Genomic DNA, 26,756 nt, shown 5'->3' on the forward strand with positions numbered 1-26,756 from the left:
CGCGGGCGCACTCGTCAGGACGTGAGCGCGCGCGTCGCGGGGCTGGCCGGACTGCTCGGTAGCGCGCCTCAGGTCCCCGCCCCGTCTCCAGCCTGCGGGGCAGGCTCCGGAGCCCGCAACACCCACTGGCCGGGTCACCCAGGCAAGGTAGGTCGAAAGGGCGTTGAGTTGTGGATCCGACTCCGGCCGGAGCCGGAGTCTCCTCGCTTTACAGGGGGTGAGTCAGAGGGTGGGAGCAGGGGTATCAGGAAAGCGCGCGCCACACAGCGCTTCCCATCCCTGTCTGGGTCTCTCTGCCTCCTGGGGCTACACTGTGCAAGCACCGGAGAGGTGGCCGGAGCCGCGATCGGACTCCGGGGGGCTCGTGGGAAGGGGTCAGGTGCAGGCTGATCTTAAGTCTCCAAGCTCCCCTACGTCCTGCTTATCCCAAGTCGGGCGGAGCTGCTCCTCCTGCTTCTTTCCCCAGCCCCAGGCGGAGCCGCGATCTTGGCCCAACGGCTCTGCGCCTCCGGAAAAGACACGGGTCTCAATAACTCCTTTGCTTTTGTTTAAGTGGCAACCACCCTTTTTCCTGTGATCGAGAACCCTCGGTCCAGTCTCCCAAAAACTGCTCTTGAATTCGCGCTTTCCTATTGTCACTCTGGACTCAATTCCTTACTGGGGTGGGTTTTGAAATTGAGATGTGTGGTAACAATGTGTTTACACGCAGCTCTGTCTACTGCGGGCCGTTCTGTCCCTGTGGGTGGTCCCAGTACGGGAAGGTGAGTCTCTTAGTCCTGTTAATCCACATGACAGTGCTTTACACTAGGATACATTTGAAAAACGCAGGAAGCACACCACACATTTGTCTAGAGCTCGAATTAGAGTTTGGAAAAATCACCATTTTCTCTTACACTATTGCTTTGGGCCTGCGGGTTCTCTGAACCCCCTCTAAAAGAAGCTCAGAGTTTTCCAACTCTGTTTGCTTTGAATATCCAGAATCTACTTTCTTATTATTTCTCAGCAGTGACCACTAAGAGGAGACAGCATAAAGTAATTCATCTTTATCAGTGACATTTAAACATTTGTGAAACTTAAAAATTATAACTGGAGTTCTGATTCATGGAACTTCAAAAACATAGAAGATAGGTGACAGGTACAGAAACAGTTTGGGTTAACAGTCTTGCTGCTATGTGAAACTTATTCCTGCATATTTTCAAGCATTTGGAAAGGTTTCTTGAGTTTTTAACCATCAAAATTTTAATCTTGTTTAGTTAGCAATTACCCAGTCATACTTCCAAGCTTTCCCAGGTGACAGTTAATGGTCTTCCTCACCTAATACATGAACTTAAATTTCTCAATTATTATTAGCAAACTGGTAAACCATTTCAAGCCTTGCTTGTCCTCCAAATTGTCGGTTTAAACAACTGGAACCTTCAAAGCCTTTTGAGATATGAGTCCAAGATGATTCATACATAGAAAAATTATGTTGTCAACCCCCATAACAGTGGCTAGTTATGGTAGTACAAAATCAATAAATCTTCTATCATTTATTTTATGCTTACTCTATTGTACTCCTTCATTTGAGAATGAAACTTGTTCAAGATTAACTATATGAAAACAGTTTTTGAGCAAAGGAATGCTTTAGGAATGTTATTTTGTCATTGCCTTCCGTAGAATGGATGTTGGGAAACTGTAAAAAGCAGTTAGGCCAAGAGCACTGAATGGTTAGAGACCTGGAAGGTAAGGTTTCTGGTCACAAATGACGTACAGAGGTAGAATTGCCATGCTTTAGTGACAGTCTGAGGGCATTGGAAAAGGGAATATAAGGTTACTCTGAGGTTTTTTAATCTGGATAACCCAGGGAAAAATGGCCATACTGTTTACTAAAGTAGAAAAATAATGAACTATTTTGGGAATCAAGAGGATTTGGTTTTTACTCTTCATTCCACAAATATTTATTGAGCCATTACTGTAGGCAAAATCTCTGAAATACTTACATGGAAAAATGGAGTCCTTTATCATGGATTTTATCCACTTGAGACACCCTTCTAAATTTTTATACAGTAGAAAATGAGCTATAAGAGATGTACAAATCAAGTGTCCTCAGAGGAAGGGGTGATTATTTCAGATGCTAAGTTATTAGAGAAAGTTGTGTGCAGAAGGTGGCATTTGAGTTTTTGAAGAGTAAGAAGAATTTGGACATGAAAAGCAATAAAAAGGGAAAGAGATTGTATTTCTGTTGATGTGGTAGGAACATTTTAATGCTGAGTAAATTATAATAGCCTTTTGAATGCATAGTCAATCTTGTAGGAAAAAAGGGAAATCCCCTGGACTAAAAAGTCAAAGAGAGATCTCCAGGCAGAATTTAGACCCCCTAAGACCTGGTACTCAACTCCAGGAGGCAATGGTGGTCTGTGTAAATGGTGCCAATGTTTGAGGGACTCACATTTTCATAAAATGTAAATATTTCCACTTGAAACTGAACTACTCATGGCCTTGGAGAACCATCACCCTCAAATTCAGCCAGAGCCTTCAAAAGTCTACAAACTCAGTGAAATGTGGGCTAGAAAAATAAGTCCCTCCTGGCATTGGGAGATGGTAAATAAATTTGTTCATTTTTATATCAGCTCTAGGTGGGGGAATAAAACCACCTGAGAACTTGAAACTGTAAGGTCACTATCACTCAGATTCAGGGTTCAAATTTACGTACCTTCATGTTCTAAAATAATAGAAACCAAGAAATTAATTTGAAGTTGGTTCATGTTGATAATGTGCCAGGATGCCTGACAAAAATGACATAAACCCTCTCTGGAACGACTCATCTTAATATAAGCCTCTAATACCTCCAGATTAAGACCATTCAAATGTGAGCTTGCAGTTAAAAACCATAAGACACAACTGAAAGGGTCAGCAGAACTGATAAGTAGTGAAACTAGACTTCTAAAAAATTTGGATTGGAATTAAAAGAAACAGAAATGAAAATAAAGTTTAAAAAGATAAAAGGTGAACAATTAAAATAAAGATCTCAGAAGTGATGTAAAAAGTTATCGAACCTGAGAATTATTGTCCCAGACAACTATGCTGGGGAAAGCTGTAAGATCTTGGCAAGAAATGACAGTTCCTTAATCAACTAAATAGCTGAAAGAGAAAAAAAAATTTATGGGTTGTTAAGGACTGACAAGGAAAAAAAAAGATAGAAAAGAAGAAATTACCACATCAGGCAGAAAATTACTCAAATTAAGTCTAAATTGGTGACTTTAGGGATAAAGGAAATGGAACTTCCTTAGCAAAATGCAAACATATGTATGTCGTAACAAGTCAGATGATCAGAGTAAATGACAAGTACGAGTCAAAAATGGCTGAGATTTCATTATTTGAAAAGTCATTCTGTGATGAGGAAGTGAGCATAGTGTAAAAATATACTTTGGAGATAAGAGCTATGTATTTTTACAAAGTTCATTGGAAATAATTTTAGGTTGAAGAGGAAGGTGCTCCTCCAACCATGAAAGTTTTTATCTCTGACAAAGGGATAATTATAATTTGAAAGTGAATATTCTATATTTATTTTTTAATTAAATTTTAATACTTAAGTGCATAAAGATAGAGCCATGTTTTCCAATTCACAGTGTTGACATTATTTAACAGTATCCTCTGTCTGTAAAAAAAAGTGATGTATGGTATATGTATATTTATGTATATGTATATTTATGCTCTCTCTCTTTTTTTTTTTTTCTCCTTATGTGGAAGCTGGAAATGTAATGGTGAACAAAGCAGTTGGTTCCTGCTCTCCCAGAACTTAAAGTTTAGGGAGGAAGATAAAACCAAACAAGCAGGTAAGGGTTAAGTGTGATGTGTGATGAGTGTCCTGGTTGGGGAAGTAAAGGGAGCTATTGGAAACCTATTGGGGACACTCAGCTGAACCTTATGGGATGGTACTTGAAAAATCTATGTGAGTTAACTGGTGTTAGTTGGGGAGGCAGAGTGATAACATTGCATTCTAGTCATTCAGACAGACAATGTGTATGAAGGTCTAAAGATGTGCCAGAGAGCAGAACACCTTTGAAAACCTAGAATATGTTTGGTATGGCACTATTAAGTAGTGGTTTGGTATTAGAATCAGACTACCTGGGTTTGAATCCTGTCTCTACCACTTTCCGGCCCTGGCACCTTGGGCACTTCTTTTAGCCTCTTTGTATTTCTATTGAGAGGAGTAAATGAGATCAAAAGGTTCTTAGTAACATTGCTGACACATAGAAACACTTTGCCCCTATAATGTTGGTGAACGTCAGGGTAGCCAGAACAAGAAACTGGAAGCAGACAAGGAGTGGCTGGAGATGAATAGCGAAAGGTCAGTAGGAACCAGATGGTTCACAGGCCTCACAGACCATATTAAAGGACTACAGTGGCACAGGGGAGCCACTGAAGGGTTTTTCACAGGAGAGTGAGTTGTTCAAATTGGTGTTATAGAAGGATCACTCTGGCTTTGAGTTGGACTGTAGATTGGCTGTAGTCAGGCCTTGAGGAGGGCCATTTTGGAAGTTATGCTGATCTAGTAAAGAGATGATGATGTGGGTAGTGGCATTGAAGAAGGAGAGATGGGGTAGAATTAGGAGGTAGAATAAACAGTCTTTGGTGCTTGATAATGTGTGGGAAGATGAGGGAGGTTAAGAAAGGTTCTGACTGTAGCAAGTGGGTGAATCCTGGTTCCATTTACTGAGAGAATGCAGGAGAGCAGGTGTTGGGGGGCTGAATGCAGAAGTGAAATAGTTGAAGGTGTTAAGTACCAATATTGTAGGGCTGGATGGCTAACATGGAATAGAGGAAACCCTTGTGAATTATCATTTCCAAATTCATTTTTCTAGTTCGAAGATCTATTTGAAATGTGGTGGTTTCAGCAAGGCCTCAGTTTCCTCCCTTCAGCCCTTGTAATTTGGACAGCTGCTGCTTTTATCTTTTCATACATTACTGCAATATCGCTCCACCATGTTGACCCAGCTTTGCCTTATATCAGGTCAGTGAAATTATTATTTTCATGGTAGAATTGTTATTTATGTCTCATTCATATTTTAACATTGAAGTCCACATTTAATGTCAACATTTTAAAATTCAAATTTTACATTGGTGTAACAAAAACAAAGGGAGGGCAGGCCATGGTGGCTCAGCAGGTAAGAGTGCTTGCCTGCCATGCCCGAGGACCCGGGTTCGATTCCCGGTGCCTGCCCATGTAAAAAAAAAAAAACAAAAACAAAGGGAATCTAAAAAGGAACTTTTGTCTCTTTCTGTGTGTGACAGAGAAATGTGGAAACGGAGGAATAAGATTCAGTTAGTGAATTGTGACACCCTAGTGCCAATTTGAGATTGTCCCAAAAAATAGAATTGGAATTATTCTCCCTTTAAAATAAAAAAGTACTGCGAACAACAGTAATCTTAAAAGGTAATGAGAATGTTAACATTTGTTGATCTATTTACTGTGTGCCAGGTAATGTTCTAAGCATTTTTCATGTCTTAAATAATTGAATCCTTGCAACAACTCTTTGAGATAGGAATCGTTACCCTTATTTCAGAGAGAAGAAAATATGGACTAGGAAGGTTAAGTTATTTGCTCAAGGGTGGCAACTCCCAAATGTTTGGGCCAAGATTCAAATCTGGGGAATTTGACTCTAGAGACTGTGCTCTTATTCTTTATGATATGTTGCCTAGATTTTTCTGACCCAAGTATTCAAAATTTATCAGTAATATTTTTGAAATTTCAAAACAACTAGTGATTTAAGTATGGCCATTAAGTTGCATATACTATGTCCTTTTTTTTTCAATGACAGAAACAATATGTCTTATTATAACAAATTTTAAATGGTACCAGAGTTATTATAAAATTAAAAAGTGAAAGTCCCTTCTCATTTCCCTCCACTTCTTGCCTCCCTGATGTGATTCATGGTTTGGTAGAAGTCCTTCCAGAGTTCAGTTTAGTTTGTTATCTGTGTTTATACAAAACTCTTTCACTTTCTCTCTGTCCCGTTCCTTCTTCCATCCCTCTCTCCTTCAGTAGTTTTTGGTTTTGTTTTGTTACATTTATAAAAAATGATATCATGTTGATAATACAAATTCCTGTTTATTTCTGTTAAAAACAGTGCTGTAATGAAGATCCCACTAAATATAAATTTACACACTTGGGCTAGTATTCCCGTAAGTGGAATTGCTTTGTTGGCAATGGCTATCAGCATTTTTAGTTTAACATTGTCAGATATTTTTCTAAATGTTGTAACAGTTATGCTCTCACAGAGAGAATGTGAAAAAAATCAGGAGAATTATGATTATGGTTACTAAAGTTTAAGCTTTTCCATAAAAGTTAAAATAATTACTTAGGGCAGGTGAGAAAAGTACGTATTAAAATACCATTGTTAAATATGATTAAACAAATCCCAGTGTTTTAGTCTTTTGGGATATAGGTAGGTCTAAAAAATTTTTTAAAGGTTCAGCTTCTACATGATGTCTTTGAAACAACCTTTCTCCATGGGGACGATACAATGAATTACTATATTTTAAAATAACATTTTTTGATTTGTTGTTGTTATAGTTTCATTTATTCATTTATTTACCTTCTGAAAAAATAACCTTTACAACACAAAAAATAATAAACTTTTAAGAATGATAATCAGAGGTTAAATTTATCTTCTTAAATTATGAAAAAAAAAGAAAAAAGATCTGGGCATTACCATTTCCATTTGTTGTTTCCATAATGGTATGGTATGGCACAAAGGATGTAAACAAATTAGGTACACTTTCAGTAGACTTACAAAACCCCAGAATGTTTTAGAATTTAATGTTCTAATTCCAGGAATAATTTGGTAAATAATCACTACTGGGTACTACTCTGTTATAGAAACATTTAATTTAAGAAGCCAGTCCAGTCTTTAATAATTCCAAAAGGAGATAGCATATTTAGGATTCATGAAAAACCTTCAGTATTGTTATTTCTCCTTCTGAGAACTTACCTGCTTTCATTTTAAAGAGCTTTTAATAATTTGTTTAAGAAGCCATTGAGTTCTTTTTAAGAGTTTTCAGTTCTCCAATGGTACTGCATATGATTTTCTTATAGAGAACATACTGCACACTTCCTTTTTTGCCGTGTCCTTCTGCCTTTGATATTTCTGTTAACGAACTTAGTTTTACCCGGAATCTTTCCCCCACATTCTAATATGTTCAAATCCAATAGCAGTTATTTTTACTTTTCTTAGGCTTATTTCCTTCAAATGCAAAATGATGATGTAACTAAATAATCTCCAAGGCTCTTTTCACTTCATAGACCCTTTCCTAAGGGTTTAGTTGTTACAGCCCCAAAGGATATCACCAAAGGTAGATTTCACTTCAAAAGCAGTTCCACTGCAAGAGCCCTTCAGATGTTCTCTTAGTTGGGTTATGTAATGGATACCTAAGTGGGATGCGTGAAACTCCAGTGGGGTATGAGTAGAAATGTTGAAATCTTTATGTATATTTTTAATCTAAAAATACTTAAGCTTTAGTAATATTGAATATACATGGAATAACAGTATTAACAATACATGTATTTTGAGAGTGCATGATCAGACCTATTTTCTGATGGTTTATGATCAAAATAGTTTGGTGACCATTGCATTGAAGGACCGTGCTGGTGAGGTCATGGACATGGCCGTATTCATTTGTCAACCAGTGGTTGTCATTCTGTTTCATGGCTAAGGAGTCCTGTAGCCAGCAATCGTTGAAATGCAGGCTTCTGCTTACTTAACCCAAAAGAGGAGTATCATTTGAAATATAACTATTAAAATTATGGATATTTTTCTGATTTTAAGAATAATAAGATTTTTAATACAGTGTTGACAGTCTGAAAGGCAGAAAGAAAAGAATATAACCCCCCTTCCCTGAAAATAAAGAGTAACAAAATCTTTTGTATCTGGAAGATACATTTTATTATTCTTTTATTGGTATTCATTCACAAATTATTTTTTTGTGTTTCCATTTTCACTGCATATTTGTATTTATTAAGAGAAAGACTCTTGGAACTTTAGAGCTGGAAGAAGTAATCCTTAGAATTCATTTTTGATACTTTCCTTTTCTTTTGATTTCTTTGCAGACATGACTCTTTATTTCATTCTTATTCTCATTTCATTGCCTTAGTTGAGATCCATATGGTCTCTTTCCTATATTACTTGAATTCAAGGCTAAAAACTTTATCTTTTTAATCTTTTTAGTAGATTTAATCTGAGAAAAGGTAAAGGAACTAAAATTTAAGGTATCTCCCTTGTGTGTGCTGCTCTGCTGGATATCTTACATTATAGGTTTCATTTCACCCTCATGTTGATCCATGAGACTGGGAGAGTTCCATTTAGCAGTAGATGGGACAGTCTTAGGGAGAAAAGAGAATGCACTCAAGGTCCCACAGTTAAATGGTGCCCTTTTAATCTGGGTCTGTGTACTACTCACTATTCTGAAAGATGGCATGTAAACAGATACATTGCAGTACAGTGTGGTGAGTGGTTTTAATAGAAGCATGGGTCTAATGCTGTGGGGATCACTAATTATCTGCTAGAGGAGTTACTAGAAGCTGTAGAGAGGAGGGCACTCAAAACTTGAATGTAAGCTCTATGAGAAGCAGGGGCTTTGTTTTACTCACTACTACATTTCTATCCCTAAAATGGTGCCTGGCACGTAGTAAGTGCTAGATGATTTTTTTTTAAGTTGAGAAAATGAATGGGCATTCATTGAATTCCAGGCAGAGTCAACTACATGTACAAAAAGGCTAAATTGTGAAAAGACCTGAAGTGTTTAGGGAATATTCTGGTGAGACAGGTAAAAACATCTGCCTGGTGAGATAATAACTATTGTCTTAATATACCAAGAATAGCATTTTTGTTTTATCAATTTATATTGATTTGTCTTACATAGAAAAGAAATAGTTGTAACTGATTTGAGGGGAAAAGGTGAAGTAGGCAAATATTTGTGAGTTCAGATTGTCATGTTCTCTGTATAAAATGATAACAGAGTTGAACTCATGGACTTATAAAAAAATCAAGGATTTGAAGTAAGTCCATTTATGTCTTACCCCTTCAAAAAAATGTGCATGTGTATCTCATGTGAGAAATCCACATATTTTCTTTTTTACTTTCAGTGACACTGGTACAGTAGCTCCAGAAAAATGCTTGTTTGGGGCAATGTTAAATGTCGCCGCAGTTTTATGTAAGTACTGAGAATGGTCTTAACAATAAAAAAATAGTAGCTTAATTGCTGTCTTCTTTAAAGACTACTGGTTACTTGTATTACTCTCTGGTTATGCCTGAGGAAATGTTATCATGAAATTATTGATCACAGATGAGTTCTTTTGAATGAAAACTGATTTCTAGAGATGAAAAATCATGGACATAAACCATTAAAAAATATCTGTAGGGCTATTCAACTGCTTATCCAAATAGAAGTTGTAAAGCATAACCAAATATTCCTTGAGGCCTTAAGTGACAAATAGCTGTAAAAACAACTGACCACAGCTAACCCCAACTAAATTCCTTTTGATAAACAATTTAGAAGTTTGGGAATAGAGATGGAGCCATGTTCTGATTTTTGAAGTGAGATGCTAGCTTCAAAGGAATGGGATTCTTACTTTAGTATTATCCATTTCTGGTTAGTATTTGTTTTTTGAACTAAGTTTTTATTAATGGTTTATTAAAATGTTTTTCCAACAAATGTGATTGTTCTAAATATTTGCATTCTTCCATATTAGTTTATTACTTGCTTGGGTCAAAAGTAGAAGTCAGGAAAAGGATTCTATTTATAGAAATTTGTCTTGTGTATCAATGTTTCATGAGCATGTCTTCTACTTAAGGTAAAGCATATCTTGATTGCTTTTCTTATACTGCTAAGTTCTTTGGCAATATTTTTGCATTGAAGGATTCAGTTTGGCCCTTTTTTGTCTAATAAAAATGGCAAAGTGTTTTTTTTTTTCCCTGTATAATTAAGCATTATATCTGATTGAGTCAAGTTGTAGTAAATTTGAAATAGAATGATATGGGAATGCGGTAAATACTCTTCGGGTTTGTTTTGCTTTGTTTTGTTTTGCCTATGACCATTTTATCCTTATTCTAGAACAAGTTACTTTTTACTTTAGTGCTAATCATATAAAATATTTTGTGTAATATATAATACATATCCTTAGAGATTTTTAGAAAATGTAAGACTTATCTCTTAAATTTTGTCCTAAACATTTGTAAAAATGAGGCAAATGACTTGCTCAGTCACACAGTTGTATCAGTAGGTCTATTATGCAACCTTAAAAGTTCTTTAAAATCTACAACTATTTTTCTTCTTCTCTGAGACTAACTTCAAAAGGAAAATATGTGTTTCTGGGTAGCTGTGACCTTTGTGAACTCTTTCTTGGCAAATTTATTCCTTAGTTGTTTATTGCTTTGTTGTTTTTTGGATTATCTCTTCCCAGGCGTTGCTACCATTTATGTTCGTTATAAGCAAGTTCATGCTCTGAATCCTGAAGAAAATCGTATCGTCAAATTAAACAAAGCTGGCCTTGTGCTTGGATTGCTGAGTTGCTTGGGACTTTCCATTGTGGCCAACTTCCAGGTTTGTGTTTTAGCCTAGCATATGTATTTTCCTAAAGTACATAAATGCACATGTTAAAAAAAGGAAATCTGAAACATTCAGTTCCATGCTGTTAATTTTTCCTTTCCTTAACAAATAAAATCCATTGCTTTTAAATTATTTGAGCCTTTTCAAAAACAATTGCATTCATTATTAGAAAATTATGTTTTCAATACTAATCTTAATCTCCTGAACAAATATAAATTATGCTAATGTTTTTCTATCTAAGAAGGTATCATCACCCTGTAACATACTATGTAATTGACTTATTTTTAAAGTTTATTATTTATTGTTTGTGTTCCTTTGCCAGAATGTAAATGGTATTTCTGTTTTGTGTATATCTGATGACTCAGAACAGTGCCTGGCACACAATAGCTAGTCAATAAATATATTATTAAACAAATGAGTACTGTCATATTTTCAGTGAGAGCATATCAAATACTCTGGTTTTTCTATAATCCTTAGGTTTATGCTGACTGTCGTGAGCGAAAATCACTTCAGGAAGTGATCAATTTGTTTGTCGACTCTACAGAGCTTTCCCGTTCAATGAATGCCCTATTGAAATCTCTGGCTTGTGCTTTTAAATGTTGTCTTGCCACTATGTTCTGAGTTTCCTTTATTAATTTATTTCTTCTTTCTACCTCTCAGAAGACGACCCTTTTTGCTGCACATGTAAGTGGAGCTATACTCACCTTTGGGCTGGGCTCATTATACATGTTTGTTCAGACCATCCTTTCCTACCAAATGCAGCCCAAAATACACGGCAAACAAGTCTTCTGGATTAGATTACTGGTGGTTATCTGGTGTGGAGTCAGTGCACTTAGCAGTATCCTTCACTGTAAAATGTGGCTATATTTAGAACGGAATTGAATGACAAGATTAAAGTGAAATAGTCTTGGTACGTGGCAAGTAGCCTTTTTGTCAGAGAGATTCTTGGGTTAGTAACCTTAAATTAAGGGATTTGAAACATGAAATTCAAATTGTACATAGGATCTTAGTAACTGATCCAGGGACAAAGGTAACATTGAGGCTAATCGTACTCATTTCAAAAAATAAAGGTTGAGTTAATGTCCTACTTGAGAACAATTATCCAGCGGAAGCTTATGATAGAGCTTCTGATTTACTGAGCAAAGAAAGGTTGATTCTGAGAACCATTTTATAATAATCCTATGGACACATTTTGAATTTTACTATTGCCATATAACATTAAGTCTTTAAGAAAATTGGTTTGGACCTTGGCAACAAATGTTTGAGTAATCTTTTTTGCTCTTTCAAGTGATTGAATATAATTTAAATGTGAATATATTCTCTGAGATTCTGCCTTGACTTATTTCTTTATAGTGCTGATTTGCTCATCACTTTTGTACAATGGCAGTTTTGGCACTGATATAGTGCAGAAACTTCACTGGAAGCCTGAGGACAAAGTAAGAACTTAAAAGTCTATAAGACTTGGTTTTATATTAAAAATACCTATTTGGGCTGATTTTTCTCTTTAATTTTAATTTTGAAGCATTAATTTTAACATTGAAACTTGTTTTAATAGATTACCAGTTATATATTTGGATTATTTTCTGGATATGATAAAGTTTTTATAGAACCACCCATATTCTGTCACCTGTGATTGGTGGACATTTTTAAGACAATACTGGTTTTCTGCATTGAAAAGATGTATTTTTATACCTTTTGTTATCTGGAAATGCATTACTAAAGACTCTCTGGATCCCAGTTTAGTTGATGAATGGAGACAGCATCTTTGATCCTAAGAATAAAAGAGGAGGGACATATACTAAATAGATAATAAAATGAATTCACTTGTTTTCACAAACAACTCAGCGGCATTTAATATTTTATTGACAAAACAACATACAAACATTCTTAACATATGGACATTCCATACTTGAGGTACTATCAGTGGCTCACAGTATCATCACACAATTGTATATTCATCACCATGATCATTTCTTAGAACATTTGAATCACCCCAGAAAAAGAAATTAAAAAAGGAAAAAGAAAAACTTATACATACCATACTCCTTACCCCTCCCTCTCATTGGCCACTAGTATTTCCATCTACCCAATATATTTTTAACTTTTGTCCCCCCTATTTTTTTCCTATACTCCTTAACCACTCCTGTTCATTGATCACTAGTATTTCAATCTACTCAATTTATCTTAACATTTGTTCTCCCTAGTATTTGTTTATTTTTCTACCCATATTTTTTACTCATCTGTCCATACTAAAAGGATAAAAGGAGCATGAGACACAGGTTTTTACAATCACGTAGTCACATCACAGAAGCTATATCATTATACAGTCATCTTCAAGAAGCATGGCTGCTGGACACAGCTCTACAGTTTCAGTCACTTCCCTCTAGCCACTCTAATACACTGTAAACTAAAAAGGGGATATCTATATAAAGTGTAGGAATAACCTCAGGATAACGTCTTGATTCTGAAATCTCTCAGCCACTGAAACTTTAATTTGTCTCATTTCTCTCTTCCTCCATTCATTTGAGAAGTTTTTCTCAATCCCTTGATGCAGAATCCCAGCTCATTCTAGGATTTCTGTCCCACGTTGCCAGGAAGGTCCACACCCCTGGGAGTCATGTCCCACGTAGAGAGGGGGAGGGCAGTGAGTTTGTTTGCCATGTTGGCTGAGAAAGAGAGAGAGAGGCCACATCTGAGCAAAAGAGGTTCTCTGGGGGTGACTCTTAGGCCTAATTTTAAGTAGGCATAGCCTATCGTTTGCAAGGTTAAGTTTCATATGAACAAACCCCAAGATTGAGGGCTCAGCATATTGACTTGGTTGTTCTCCCTGCTTGTGAGAATGTCAGGAATTCTCCAGATGGGGAAGTTGAATTTTCCCCCTTTCTCCCCATTTCCTCAAGGGGACTTTGCAAATACTTCTTTATTCACTGTTCTGGAGTTTATCAGAGTATCATGCTAACCTGGACAAACCTACAAAATCTCATGCCCTATTCAAGGTTCCATGTACTTATGGTGTTCAATTAAACTGTCCATATAAGTTAAATTAGGAAATGCATTAGTCAAAATATTAATTTTGTACCAAATAAACATTTCTTGCTTTAGTCTCACACAGAAGTTGAAGTTTTAAAATATGAATGACCATCTATTTTCAACACCCTGCAATATTGACATTCGTTTGTTATTCCTCATCCAGAAACATTTTTTAATTTGTACATTTAGTCACTATCATTGTACACTCTAGGTATTCCTAGATTATACCATCTCAGTCTTTATCGTCTATCTTTCCTTATTTGCCCCCAGCCCTCCTCCCTCTATCATTCTCACATTCAGCTTCATTCAGTATACTTACATTATTGTGCTACAATCAGGCAGTATTGTGCTATCTATTTCTGAATTTTTACGATCAGTCCTGTTGCACAATCTATATCCCTTCAGCTCCAATTATTCAGTCTCTACCCTATTTCTATCTCCTGATGACCTCTGTTCTTAACTGAAATTCTCCAAGTTCATTCATTAATGTTAGTTCATATCAGTGAGACCATACAGTATTTGTCCTTTTGTTTCTGGCTAATCTCACTCAGCATAATGTCCTCAAGGTCTATCCACATTGTTACGTTTCATAACTTTATTCTGTGTTATAGCTCATACTATTTCATCATATGTATATACCACAACTTGTTTAGCCACTCATCTGTTGATGGACATTTGGACTGTTTCCATCTCTTGGCAATTGTAAATAATGCTGCTATAAACATTGGTGTGCCAATGTCCATTTGTGTCCTTGCCCTTATGTCCTCTGAATAGATACCTAGCAATGGTATTGCTGGATGATATGGCAATTCTATACTTAGCTTCCTGAGGAACAGCCAAACTTCCTTCCATAGTCATTGTACCATTTTACATTCCCACCAACAGTGGATAAATGTGCCTTTTTCTCCACATCCTCTCCAGCACTTGTCATCTTCTGTTTTATTGATAATGGTCATTCTGGTGGGTGTTGTGGTTTTGATTTGCATTTCCCTAACAGCCAGGGAAGTTGAACATCTTTTCATGTGCCTTTTAGCCATTTTTATTTCCTCTTCTGAGAAGTGTCTGTTCGTGTCTTTTGAGTGGCATTATAGTTTAAACTCTTTTTATTTATATATATATTTATGCATGCATGCATGCATGGGCAGGCACCAGGAATTGAACCTCGGTCTCCGGTATGGCAGGCGAGAATTCTGCCTGCTGAGCCACCATCGCACCATCCTATTCTAAACCATCTTTTAAGAGTCAGCTCATGAGATGTTTGTGAGAATGAGTGAATGAAAAATAAATATTAGATTCTTCTAAATATAAATAAATATATTATTTAATATTCTAAAAATAGTGTTTAGTAAAGTTTATTTTGAGCATTGTTTAAACTATTTTTAATGGCATTTTATGAATGTTATGGTTTTGGGAAAGGCAATAAAATCCTTCAGTGTAGAGTAGAAATTTTGTTATTCAATTGGAAATTTTATCCAATTGGAATTTTATCCAATTATTCAATTGGAAATTTTATTTGAGAAAAGTTAGAGATCACTTGAATGAAATTTCACCAAGCTGTTTTTTCCACTTCACTCAAGGGTTATGTGCTTCACATGATCACTACTGCAGCTGAATGGTCCATGTCATTTTCCTTCTTTGGTTTTTTCCTAACTTATATCCGTGATTTTCAGGTAAGAAAACACAGAATTCGATTCATGCAGAGGGAAACCTCCTTGATGTGGAATGACTTTCCATAAGCACATTTCCAGCTGCTTTGTAAATTAATTTTGTTTAAAATTTGGCACTCTGAGCAGTGATGCCAGATGAGTAATTTCTCAGGTGAATCTCTACATTTGGAGAAGTAGTATATTGCTAGCAAGGTTCAGCCTTAAAAATCGGGTTCTAAAACAATTAAATTCATAGAAATTCCTTCACAGAATTTTTATAAACTCTGTTTACATTTATGCAGGCCATCCTTTACAATTATTTTTACTGATTCTTCTTTTTAAATAGTTTTTTCTTACACCATACAATTCATCCTTAAATGTAGAATCAATGACTTTTACATATATAGTAATACATTCACCACCACAATCAATATGGGAACATAGCCATTTCTTCTAGGAAAAAATCCATACTGCTTATGTTCCCCTATTGTTGACATTTAGCTTTGGTATAGTGCCTTTGTTACAATTACTGAAAGAATATTATAAGTAACTATTAACTTGGTATGCATTAATTGTATTTTTCTGCATATACCACGCTATTATTAATATCTTGTAATAGTGACATATGTTTGTTCTAGTTCATGTAAGAACTTATATTTGTACAATTAATCACCATCATCATCCATTCAAGGTTTCACTAAGTTATGTAGTGCCAGTTTTTATCCCCTAGCTTTCTTTCTGGTGATATACAGGACCCTAGCCTTCCCCTATCGACCATACTCACTCAGCTTTGTTAATTATACTTACAGTATTATGCTGCCATCACACAGTATTGTGCTATCCATTCCCAAACACTTACAATTATCCTTATAAAACATTCTGTGCTCCTTAAGCATCAGTTGCCCAATCTTTACTCTCTATCTCCTGATAACCTATGCTCCTGTATTTAACTCTCAGGGTTTGCTCATTCTGATTAGTTCATAGTCGTGGGAACATAACGCTATTGCTGGTTTATTTCTGTCAACGTAATGTCCTCAAGTTTCATCTATGTGGTTGTATGCATCATGACTTCATTCCTTCTTACAGCTGCATAATATTCCATCATATGTATATACCACACTTTATTTATCCACTCATCAGTTGATGGACATTTGGGCTGCTTCCATTTATTGGAAATTGTGAATAATGCTGCTATAGACATTGGTGTACAGATGTCTATTCCTATTCCTGCTTTTACTTCTTCCGAGTGTATACCTAGTAACAAGATTGCAAGATTGTGTGACAATTCTATACTTAGCTTCCTGAGGAACCACCAACAAACTGCCTTCCAGAGTGGATGTACCATTCTACATTCCCACCAACAATGAATAAGTGTACCAGTTTTTCCACATACTCTTTTTTTTTAATTTTTTTAAATTTATTTTTTAATTTTTTACATGGGCAGGCACCAGGAATCAAAGCCGGGTCCTCTGGCATGGCAGGCAAGCATTCTTGCCTGCTGAGCCACCATGGCTCGCCCTTTTCCACGTACTCTTAACACTTCTTGTTTGCTGGGTGGGGGTGGGGGTTTGTTTTGTTTTGATAATGGCCATTCTAGTAGGTAAAATGGTATCACATTATGATTTTCATTTTCATTTCCCTAATACCTAGTGAAGTTGAACTTCTTTTTCTTTGCTTTTTAGCCTTTTTTTTTTATAAATTGAATCTTAATAGAAACAAGTGAACTTTCTGAGTCAGAGAAGCATGGTGTTCCAAGATCAATTGATAGTAGAGATGATACCTTTGTTAGTATGACAGCTGTGTCATTCATGTGATCTATTAGAATTGATTTACATTCCTAGTTGCAAATAATAATCTACAGAATGTAAATAATTTTCTTTTCTGTTCCAGAAAATATCTTTACGGGTGGAAGCCAATTTACAAGGATTAACCCTCTATGACACTGCTCCTTGCCCTATTAACAATGAACGAACACGACTACTTTCCAGAGATTTATGATAAAGGGATCAAATATTTCTGTGATGATTATGATTCTCAGGGATTGAGGAAACATTCACAAATCTACTTATTCTAATCAGAAATTTTTAATGAATTAATCAAGGCTGAGAATGACATTGATGAATACTGATAATCAAGAGACATGAAATAAACCATTTGATAAGTTATTTTAAAAAATGTCATCAAGAGGACCATGTAAACATACCTATACTTTTTTAATCACACAAAATAAAACCAAAGGACTGCAACATTGTAGTTTTTCTCCTTTATTTAAGAGAAACATGCAGAGAAAACAGTCTCTATGGCCCAGCATTTCACCTTTTGCAAATCACTGCAAACCCATGTTTTGTTTGGAGCATTTTTAATGAGAGACATTTTTCAGGACCCCAAATAATCAGTATTGGTAATTCCTTTAGAATTGGATTTAGAAGCAATAGTTATTAATTACGTCTCTTCATTAGCAAAGTTGGAAACTCTGGATTTAGGAACTTCTTTAGTTATAAAAATAATGAAAAAGATTCTTTCAGGTTCTTTATTCCCTTAAAAGTAAAAGCGATATGTTTTATAGTCTTTAATTTTTGTTCTAGAAGCCACCTACAAAGATAAGCAGACTTGAATTCTTGAGAGCTCTATGTTTTACTTAAGCTTTGCAGAAGAGATACTGTGAGTACTAATTTAATTTCTGCAGCAAGGTCAGATACTAAGCTAAATGCTTGGAATAGTTTCATGAAGTTTAATGTATGGTATGAGATTTTAATCAAATGGAGAAGAGAGGTAGCTATAGGTAAGAAATTTACTGCAATCATGCTTTATATAAAACAAGGGTTAGGGCGGGCCGCGGTGGCTCAGCGGGCAAAGTGCTTGCCTGCTATGCCGGAGGACCTCGGTTCGATTCCCGGCCCCAGCCCATGTAACAAAAAACGGAAAAACAAAATACAATAAAACAAGAAAATGTTTAAAGATGTTTCCCTTTCTTCCTTCCTTCCTTCCTTCTATCCTTCCTTCCTTCTCTCTGTCTTTCCTTTAAAAAAAAAAAAAAAAAAAACAAGGGTTAGTGTTCATTTAGAAGGCTGATAAGTTTGTGAAAAACAGCAGATATGATTGAAATCAAGTCATTCCAAATCACAGTTGAGAGCGTCTTAGACTTTCATTTACTGCAGATTACAGTTACTTTGGAAAATTAGACTTAATCAGGCAAATGTTAAGGAGATGTGAACTTTGTAAAACTAAATTCTAAATAACAAATTCAGCAATAGAAAAAAAATTAGGCATCATTCTGATATACGCATTACTGTGTCAGAGTTTGCTAGAGAAACAGAACAAACAATAGAGATCTCTAAATATGAGATTTATAAAGGTGTCTCAAGCAACTGTTGGAATAGAAGAGTCCAAAATCTGTGGGCAGCTGTGAAGCTGGTGGCTGCAATGAAGGGTCTGTCTGGACAAACTTCACAGGAGAGCCTTGCTGGCTAAAAAACAGTGGAAGTGTCTCTCTACTCCTTTAAAAGATTTCAACTGATTGGATTACATCCTTGTGGGAGATGTGCCTAGTTGATCTGTCACACGAAATGCAACATATTTGTGGCCACTTAATTTATAGGTTTGGATTTGCAGACAACACAGACTTCAATGATATAAAAACAGATTTTATTAAGAAAGTAATTTAAAAAGTAATTAAAAGAGTTTTTAAAAATAAGGCATAGTTATATCACCAGATAAGATGGCACCAACACTGAAGAGAAGTGCTGGGAAGTCTCAGAAACAGCATTCCAAGTCTCATAGATAAAAATATGAAGCAATCTTCGAGACAGCATTCAGAGTCTCCTTAGTACAAATCTGCAACGGGGCATAGTCTTCCGCAATAAGATTCTGATGAGATGCTCTCTCTTTTTCATAAGATTCTCCTTGCCCTTTCTTCTTTCTCATGTTTCTCTTCTTTCCTTCTAACTGGTTGCATGTAGTTTTTATGATATTTTTACACAATAGTGACCAAGTTCCAATTAGCTTTCGTGATTGGGCCTGGTATGGTCCCCTGGGAACTGGCTGGGGAGTGACAGGAGCTTCCTGGGACTCAGATCTCTTTATCAAAGTACACCTCCTTCCAGGAGCATAGCCAAGCTTCCCAGCTAGAGTACACATTTCAACTCTTTCTTACCAAGGTCACGTAATGGCAACATCAGTTGAACAGAACAGACTCTACAAATTTATCTTCCCCTTATATGTTCACAGATGTAATCGGCCACAGATGCAATCAATTGACTGATGATTTAATCAACCAACCACAAAATATCCTTGCAGCAACAGTCAGGCCAGTGCTTGCCTGACCAGACAACTGGGTATAATCATTTTGCCACGTAGACACTAGAACCTAACAATCACAGTCCACCCCTTGTCAACTTAGAAGCTATACACATCACCTTGAAACATGCTTACTTTCTAAGTAAAACACAGTAACAGTCATGTTTTGCCTAACAATACTCAACTGTCCTGTGTATAACTGGAAATGCACTATATCTCTCCAGATTAAGGTACAAATCCTTAAACTTCACTCTTAAACTTTAGACCAGAGAATTCCAGGAATGTGTGCCTATTCCCACATTTCATTTGTTGTGAAGTGGGTTCCTTGATCAGAAGCAATGCTGTGTGGAATACCATGACAATGTGGATAAAGCATTCTGTAAGTCCACATATGGTAGTTTTTGTGACAACATTGCATGCAGGGACTATAAACCCATATCTGGAGTATGTGTCTATTCCAGTTAGAACAAATTCCTACCCTTTCCATGATGGAAGTGGTCCACTATAATCAACCTGCCACCAGTTAGCAGGCTGATTAAATTGGGGAATGGTGCCATATCAGGGATTAAGTGTGGGTCTCTGCTGCTAGCAGATTGGGCACTTTGTGGTGGCCATACCCAGGATGACCTTGGTGAGTGGAAGTCCATGTTGCTGAGCCCACGCATAACCTCCATCCCTAACACCATGCCCACTTTGTTCATGAGCCCATTGGCCAATGGCAGGAGTGGCTGAGGAAAGTGGATAACTTGTATCCACAGAATGGGTCATCTTATCCACTTGATTATTAAAACCTTCCTCTGCTGAAGTCATCCTCTAATGAACATTCACATGGGACACAAATATCTTCAAGTTCTTTCCCGCTCAGAAAGGTCTATCCCCATTCCTCTTCCCCAGGCCTCTTTCTCACCAATTTTCCAATCATGCTCCTTCCAGGTCCCTGACCATCCAGCCAAACCATTAGCAACAGCCCATTTGTCAGTATATAAATGCGTTCTGACCAGTCTCCTTCCAAGCAAAATGAGCAACCAGGTACACTGCTTGAAGTTCTGTCAACTGGGAGGATTTACCCACAACACTGTGCTTTAATGACATCCCAGAATGAAGTTGTAGTGCTGCAGCTGTCCACTTTGCAGTTGTCCCTGCATATAGTGCAGAACCATTTGTAAGCCAGGCCTGAGTGTTATCTTCCTCAGTAAAATGACTGGAAAGAACTCCTCAAGAGGCCATTGCTCTGGTCTGAGAAAGAAAAGGTAATGTAGCAGGAATTGGGTCCATGGGCATTTGGGCCACTTTCTCATGTAACTTACTTGTGCCTTCAGGACTTGCTTGAGCCCTATCTCTAACATACCATTTCCATTTTATGATTGAGTGCTGTTGTGCATGCCCAACTTTATGCTTCATCAGTCAGATAATTCCCAGCTCATGATAGGTAACTCAGATCTTGTGATAACTTGCTCACCCATGGTTATTGTTCTAGTTTGCTAGCTGCCGGAATGCAACACACCAGAGACAGATTGACTTTTAATAAAAGGGGATTTATTTTGTTGGTTCTTCAGAGGAAAGGCAGCTAACTTTCCACTGAGGTTCTTTCTTACGTGGAAGGCACAAGATGGTCTCTGCTGGTCTTCTCTCCAGGCCCTTGGGTTCCAACAACTTTCCCCGGGGTGATTTTTTTCTCCATCTCCAAAGGCCTGGGCTGAGCAGCAAGTGCTGAGATGAGGAATGCCAAGCTGCTAGGCTGTGCTACGTTGTGTTCTCTCATTTAAGCACCAGCCAATTAAGTCAAATGTCACTCATTGCAGCAGACACGCCTTCTAGCCGACTGCAGATGTAATTAGCAACAGATGAGGTTCACGTACCATTGGCTTGTGTCCGCAGCAACAGAACTAGGTATGCTCACCTGGCCAAGTTGACAGCAGAATCTAACTAACACAGTTATGCATTCAGTCTCTACTAAGGCCCAGTAGTAGGTTAAAAGCTGTTTCTAAAAAGGAGAGTAGTTATCTGCAGCAGATGTAAGGCTTTGCTCCCAAATCCTAAGGGAATGTCTTGTGATTTTTCTAGAGGGGCCTGCCAAAGACTCCATACAGCATCCCTAATTGCCACTGACATTTCCAGCACCATTAGATCTGCTGGATCATATGCTCTGCCCAAGTGGCAGAGCATTTTGTACAGCAGCCTGGACCCATTGCAAAGCCTCCTCTTATCTTGGTCCACACTCAAAACAAGCAACTTTTCTGGTCACTCGGTAAATGGATTGGAGTAGCACACTCAAATGAGGACTGTGTTGTCTCCAAAATCCAAAGAGGCCAACTAGGCATAATGCCTCTTTTTTTGGTTGTAGGAGGGGCCAGATGCAACAGCTTTTCCTTCACCTTAGAAGTGATATCTTGATATGCCCCACAACACTGGATACCTAGAAATTTTACTGAGGTGGAAGGCCCCTGTATTCTTGTTGGATTTATCTCCCATCCCCCTGACATGCAAATGCCTTACCAGTTAAGTCTAGAGTAGTTGCTCCTTTTTGCTTACTAGGTGCAATCAGCATGACATCATCAATATAATGGATCAGTGTTATGCCATGTGGGAGGGAGAAATGATCAATTTATTTTCTCATGGACAAGATAAAGACAGAAAGCTTGAGAGTTGATATTCCCCTGAGGCAAGATAGTGAAGGTATACTGCTGGACTTGCCAGCTGAATACAAAATGCTTCTGGTGGTCCTTACTGACAGCTATTGAGAAAAAAGCATTTGCCAGATTAATAGCTGCAAGCAATAATACCACATCTGGAATAGCAGCAGCAATTGTAGTCACCTCCTGGTCAAGTTTAGGATAATCCGCTTTCATTTTCCATATTCCATCTGTTTTTGCACAGGCCAAATAGGAGAGTTGAATGTGGATGTGGTGGGAATCACCACCCCTGCATCCTTCAAGTCCTTAAGTGTGGCACTAATCTCTGCAATCCCTCCAGGAATACAGTATTGCTTCTGATTCACTATTTTGGTAGGTAGGGTCAGTTCTAATGGCTTACGCTTGGCCTTTCCTACCATAATAACCCTCACTCCATGAGTCAGAGAACCAGTGTGGGGATTCTGCCAGTTGCTGAGTATGTTGATTCCAATTATGCATTGTGGAACTGGGGTAATGACCACACAGTGGGTCTTGGGGATGCACTGGGCTCACTTTGAGATGGCCCAGACCTAAATCTCTGTCAATCATCTGACCTCCATAAGCCCCTACTCTGACTGGCAGGCCAGAATGAAGTTTTGGGTCTCCTGGAATTAGTATCACTTCTGAGCCAGTATCTAATAATCATCGAAATATCTGATTATTTCCTTTTCCCCAATGCACAGTCACCCTGATGAAAGGCTGAATGTCTCCTTGGGGAAGGCTGGGAGGAAGACTAACCGTAAATTGTGGACAGTGTAAAAGGGTAATTCCCCATGGCCCCCTCATTCAAGGGGCACTGGCTCTGTAAACTGTCTCAAGTCTGGGAATTGATTAAGGGGCCATGACTCTGTTTTTGTAATTCAAGTTAGACTTCCATTCACTTGACCTACAATTCTGCTTATACAGCTCAAATAAGAATTTAGTAAACTGCCCATCTATTTTGCTTCTAGGTATTCCATGATCTATTAGCCAATGCCACAAATCTCTGCAAGTCAGATTATTTTGACTGCTGCTTTGAGTCTGCTGTTCATTATGGTGGCCATATCCACTTTGTCTATGGTGATTCCTGTCACTACATGGCTTTTGCCAACTCAGGATCCAATCATCTCCATTGTGTTTAAGGATTCCAGCTCAGTGACAGCACTTCCTACCTTAATATCTGACCTACAAAGAAGGGTGACTATAGAGCTCCTCAGGGATGAGAGAACTAGTCTCATGAATTTGTTTCTCAAGGTTCTGGTGAAAGATGTGTACTCTAGACATTCATGGGATGTGTAAGCAGGTCTTTCATGATAAATCTGCTCTAACATTCCATGTCTCTAAGCCTCTGGGTCCCCTCAACTACATTATACTAGGGCAGTTCTATCATTTTGACTTCAGGTAATGTCAGCCACTTTTTGGGTCCATATTTCAGCCAACCATCCAAACAACATTGTTAGTGCCCTTTCTAACCCCTTGGCCTACAACACTGAATACAGAATGTCTGCTTAGTGGGACCATGTGGTATTTAGGTTCATGTGTCAACTTGGCCAGGTGAAGATGCCTAGTTCTTCTGCTGTGGACATGAGCCAATGGCATGGGAAGCTCATCTGTCACTGATTACATCTGCAGTTGGCTAGGAGGCATGCCTGCTGCAATGAATGATGTTTCATTTAATTGGCTGGATGCTTAAATGAAAGAGTTCAATGTAGTACAGTCCAAGCAGCTCAGCATACCTCATCTCAGCACTCAAAGCTCAGCCCAGGCCTCTGGAGATGCAGAAAGAAATCACCCCAGGGAAAGTGGTTGGAACCCAGAGGCCTGGAGAGAAGGCCAGCAGAGATCACTCTGTGCCTTCCCATGAAAGAAAAAACCTCAGTGGAAAGTTAGCTGCCTTTCCTCTGAAGAACTATACATTAACTAAATAAAACCTCTTTTATTGAAAGCCAATCCATCTCTGATGTGTTGCATTTTGGCAGCTTTGGTAGACTAGAACAGCCCACATGAATAACTAAAGCTTGATCCAATTTTATATTCCTTCCACCATTATCCCACACCATTAATATTCATTTTCATACATATGCCCCTGATTTCTGTCTATATCAATTAGAAAAATCATGCATTTCTTTTGGAGTATAGCATACCCACTCATGGGTCACACTTAGTACCTCACCTTTCAGAACCTGTAGTAACTTTAGTTATAGGTCTTGAAGAAAAGAGGGGTGGGGGGTGAAAAGAAATAGAAATGTCTTTCAAGTCAATTAACTCAGGGCATTCCATTGCAGTTTATTTGGTGAAACAGTTAGTCACTCCAGACAGAGGGGTGAGGGCTGTTTCCCCAGGGGAGGTGGTTACAAGTTAGCAGGCAGTGAAGGGTTAATATTGTCAGGTGAAGTTTGGATGGCAGAGGCCTCTGAGGAGATTGGAGGCCTGGAAGCTTTTTCCTCATGGCAAGCTGGAGGAAGTTTGTTCCATAGCCACTCCTGCCATTGGCCAATGGGCTCATGAACAAAGTGGGCATGGTGTTAGGGATGGAGGTTATGCATGGGCTCAGCAACATGAACTTCCACTCACCAATGTCGACCTGGGTACAGCCACTGCTGAGTGCTTAATCTGCTAGCAGCAAAGACCCACACTTAATCCCTGATATGGCACAATTCCCCACTGTGATCATCCTGCTAACTGGTGGCAGGTTGATTATAGTGGACCATTTCCATCATGGAAAGGGCAGCAATTTGTTCTAATTGGATATACACATACTCCAGATTTGGGTTTTGCATTTCCTGCATGCACTGCTTCCACAAAAACTCTCATATGTGGACTGACAGAATGCCTTACCTGCATTGTCATGGTATTTCACACAACATTGCTTCTGATCAAGGAACCCACTTCACAACAAATGAAGTGTGGGAATGGGCACATACTCATGGAATTCTCTGGTCTTATCATGTTCCGTATCATCCAGAGGCAGCTGGGTTGGTAGAATGGTGGAATGGCTTTTGAAGACTCAATTATGCTGCCAACTAGGAGTCAATACCTTACAAGGCCGAGGCAATGTTCTCCAGGAGGCTGTGTATGTTCTGAATCATAGTCCACTGTATGGTGTTGTTTCTGCCATAGCCAGGAGTCATGGATTCAGTAATCAAGTGGTGGAAATGGTAATCAAGTAATCAAATGGTGGAATGGCCTTTTGATGATCCAATTATGGTGCCAACTAGGTGACAATACCTTGGAGGGCTGGGGCAGTGTTCTCCAGGAAACTGAGTATGCTCTGAATCAGCATCCACTCTATGGTGCTGTTTGTCCCATAGCCAGTATTCATGGGTCCAAGGATCAAGGTGAGGAAATGGGAGTGGCACCACTCACCATCAACCCTAGTGATCCACTAGGAAAACTTTTGTTTCCTATCCCTGAAATCTTAAACTCTTCTGATCTATAGGTCTTAGTTCCAAAAGGAGGAGTACTCCTACCAGGAGACACAACAATGATTCCATTGAACTGGAAATTAAGATTGCCATCTGGCCACTTTGGGCTTGTCATGCCACCAAATCAACAGGCAAGGAAGGTTATTACTATCCTGTCTGGGGTGATTGACTTTGACTATCAAGGGAAATAGGACTACAATAACACAATGGAGGTAAAAAAAAAAAAAAAAAAAGTATTTTCCTGAAATACACAAGGTCCCCTAGGGCGTCTATTAGTACTACTATGCCCCATGATTAAAGTAGGCAGAAAACTGCAATAACCCAATCCATGTAGGACTACCAAATGCCTCAGAAACTTCAGGAAAGAAGGTCTGGGTCTTCCCACCTGACAAAGAATCATGAACAGTTGAAGTGCTTGCTGAGGGTAAAGGGAACATGGAATGGGTAGTAGAAGAAGGTAGTGATAAATATGAACTATGACCACATGACCAGTTACAGAAATGAAGGCTGTGATTTTATGAATATTTCCTCTCTGTTTTGAGTTTTTTGCATTTGTACAAAAATAAATATCTTGTTTTGCTCTCATCATATGATGGAAGTTGTATTGTTCATGCTATAGTATTTAATTCAATAGGATATGAAGCTGAAGAGTGAATGTTCCCTAAGGATTTGTACTCTAATATGGAGAGATACAGTGCATTTCCAGTTGTATGCAGGACAGTTGAGTATTGTTAGGCAAAACATGTCTGTTATTGTGTTTCATTTGGAAAGTAAGCATGTTTCAAGGTGCTGTGTATAGTTTACAAGTCGACAAAGGGTGGACTGTGATGGTTAGATTATGGTGTCAGCTTGGGGAAATTATTATGACCAGTTGTCTGGTCAGGCAAGCACTGGTCTGACTATTGTTGCAAGGATATTTTGGGCTGGTTGAGTAAATCATCAGTCAGTTGATTGCATCTGTGGCTGATTACATCTGTGATCAAGTAGGCATGTCTCCCACAAGGACATAATCCAATTGGTTGAAGTCTTTTAAGGAAGAAGAGAGACTCTTTCACTGCTTCTTCAGCAAATAAGCCTCTCCTGTGAAGTTTGTCCAGACCCTTCATCAGAGCCATCAGATC

The 26,756-nt window shown here is 38.1% G+C and overlaps 1 protein-coding gene across 4 annotated transcripts; it reads left to right on the forward strand.

The window, feature by feature from the left end:
* Positions 1-16: 16 nt before the first annotated feature.
* DRAM2 (DNA damage regulated autophagy modulator 2) lies at positions 17-17,509 on the forward strand. 4 transcript variants are annotated; one of them, XM_077119938.1, is made up of 10 exons: positions 17-147; positions 710-761; positions 3,730-3,815; positions 4,845-4,993; positions 9,125-9,192; positions 10,442-10,581; positions 11,248-11,425; positions 11,941-12,023; positions 15,195-15,287; positions 17,154-17,509. In XM_077119938.1, exons 4-10 carry the CDS (start codon positions 4,863-4,865, stop codon positions 17,259-17,261), a joined length of 801 nt encoding a protein of 266 aa, XP_076976053.1. In that variant the 5' UTR covers positions 17-147; positions 710-761; positions 3,730-3,815; positions 4,845-4,862; the 3' UTR covers positions 17,262-17,509. The 4 variants fall into 4 exon arrangements, with proteins under 4 accessions (XP_076976053.1, XP_076976052.1, XP_076976056.1 ...); XM_077119939.1 differs by having other exon boundaries at positions 147-217; XM_077119937.1 differs by lacking the exon at positions 710-761.
* Positions 17,510-26,756: the final 9,247 nt, after the last annotated feature.

The sequence above is a fragment of the Tamandua tetradactyla genome, chromosome 11 (genome assembly GCF_023851605.1).
Source record: "Tamandua tetradactyla isolate mTamTet1 chromosome 11, mTamTet1.pri, whole genome shotgun sequence".
Classification (NCBI taxonomy): Eukaryota; Metazoa; Chordata; class Mammalia; order Pilosa; family Myrmecophagidae; genus Tamandua; species Tamandua tetradactyla.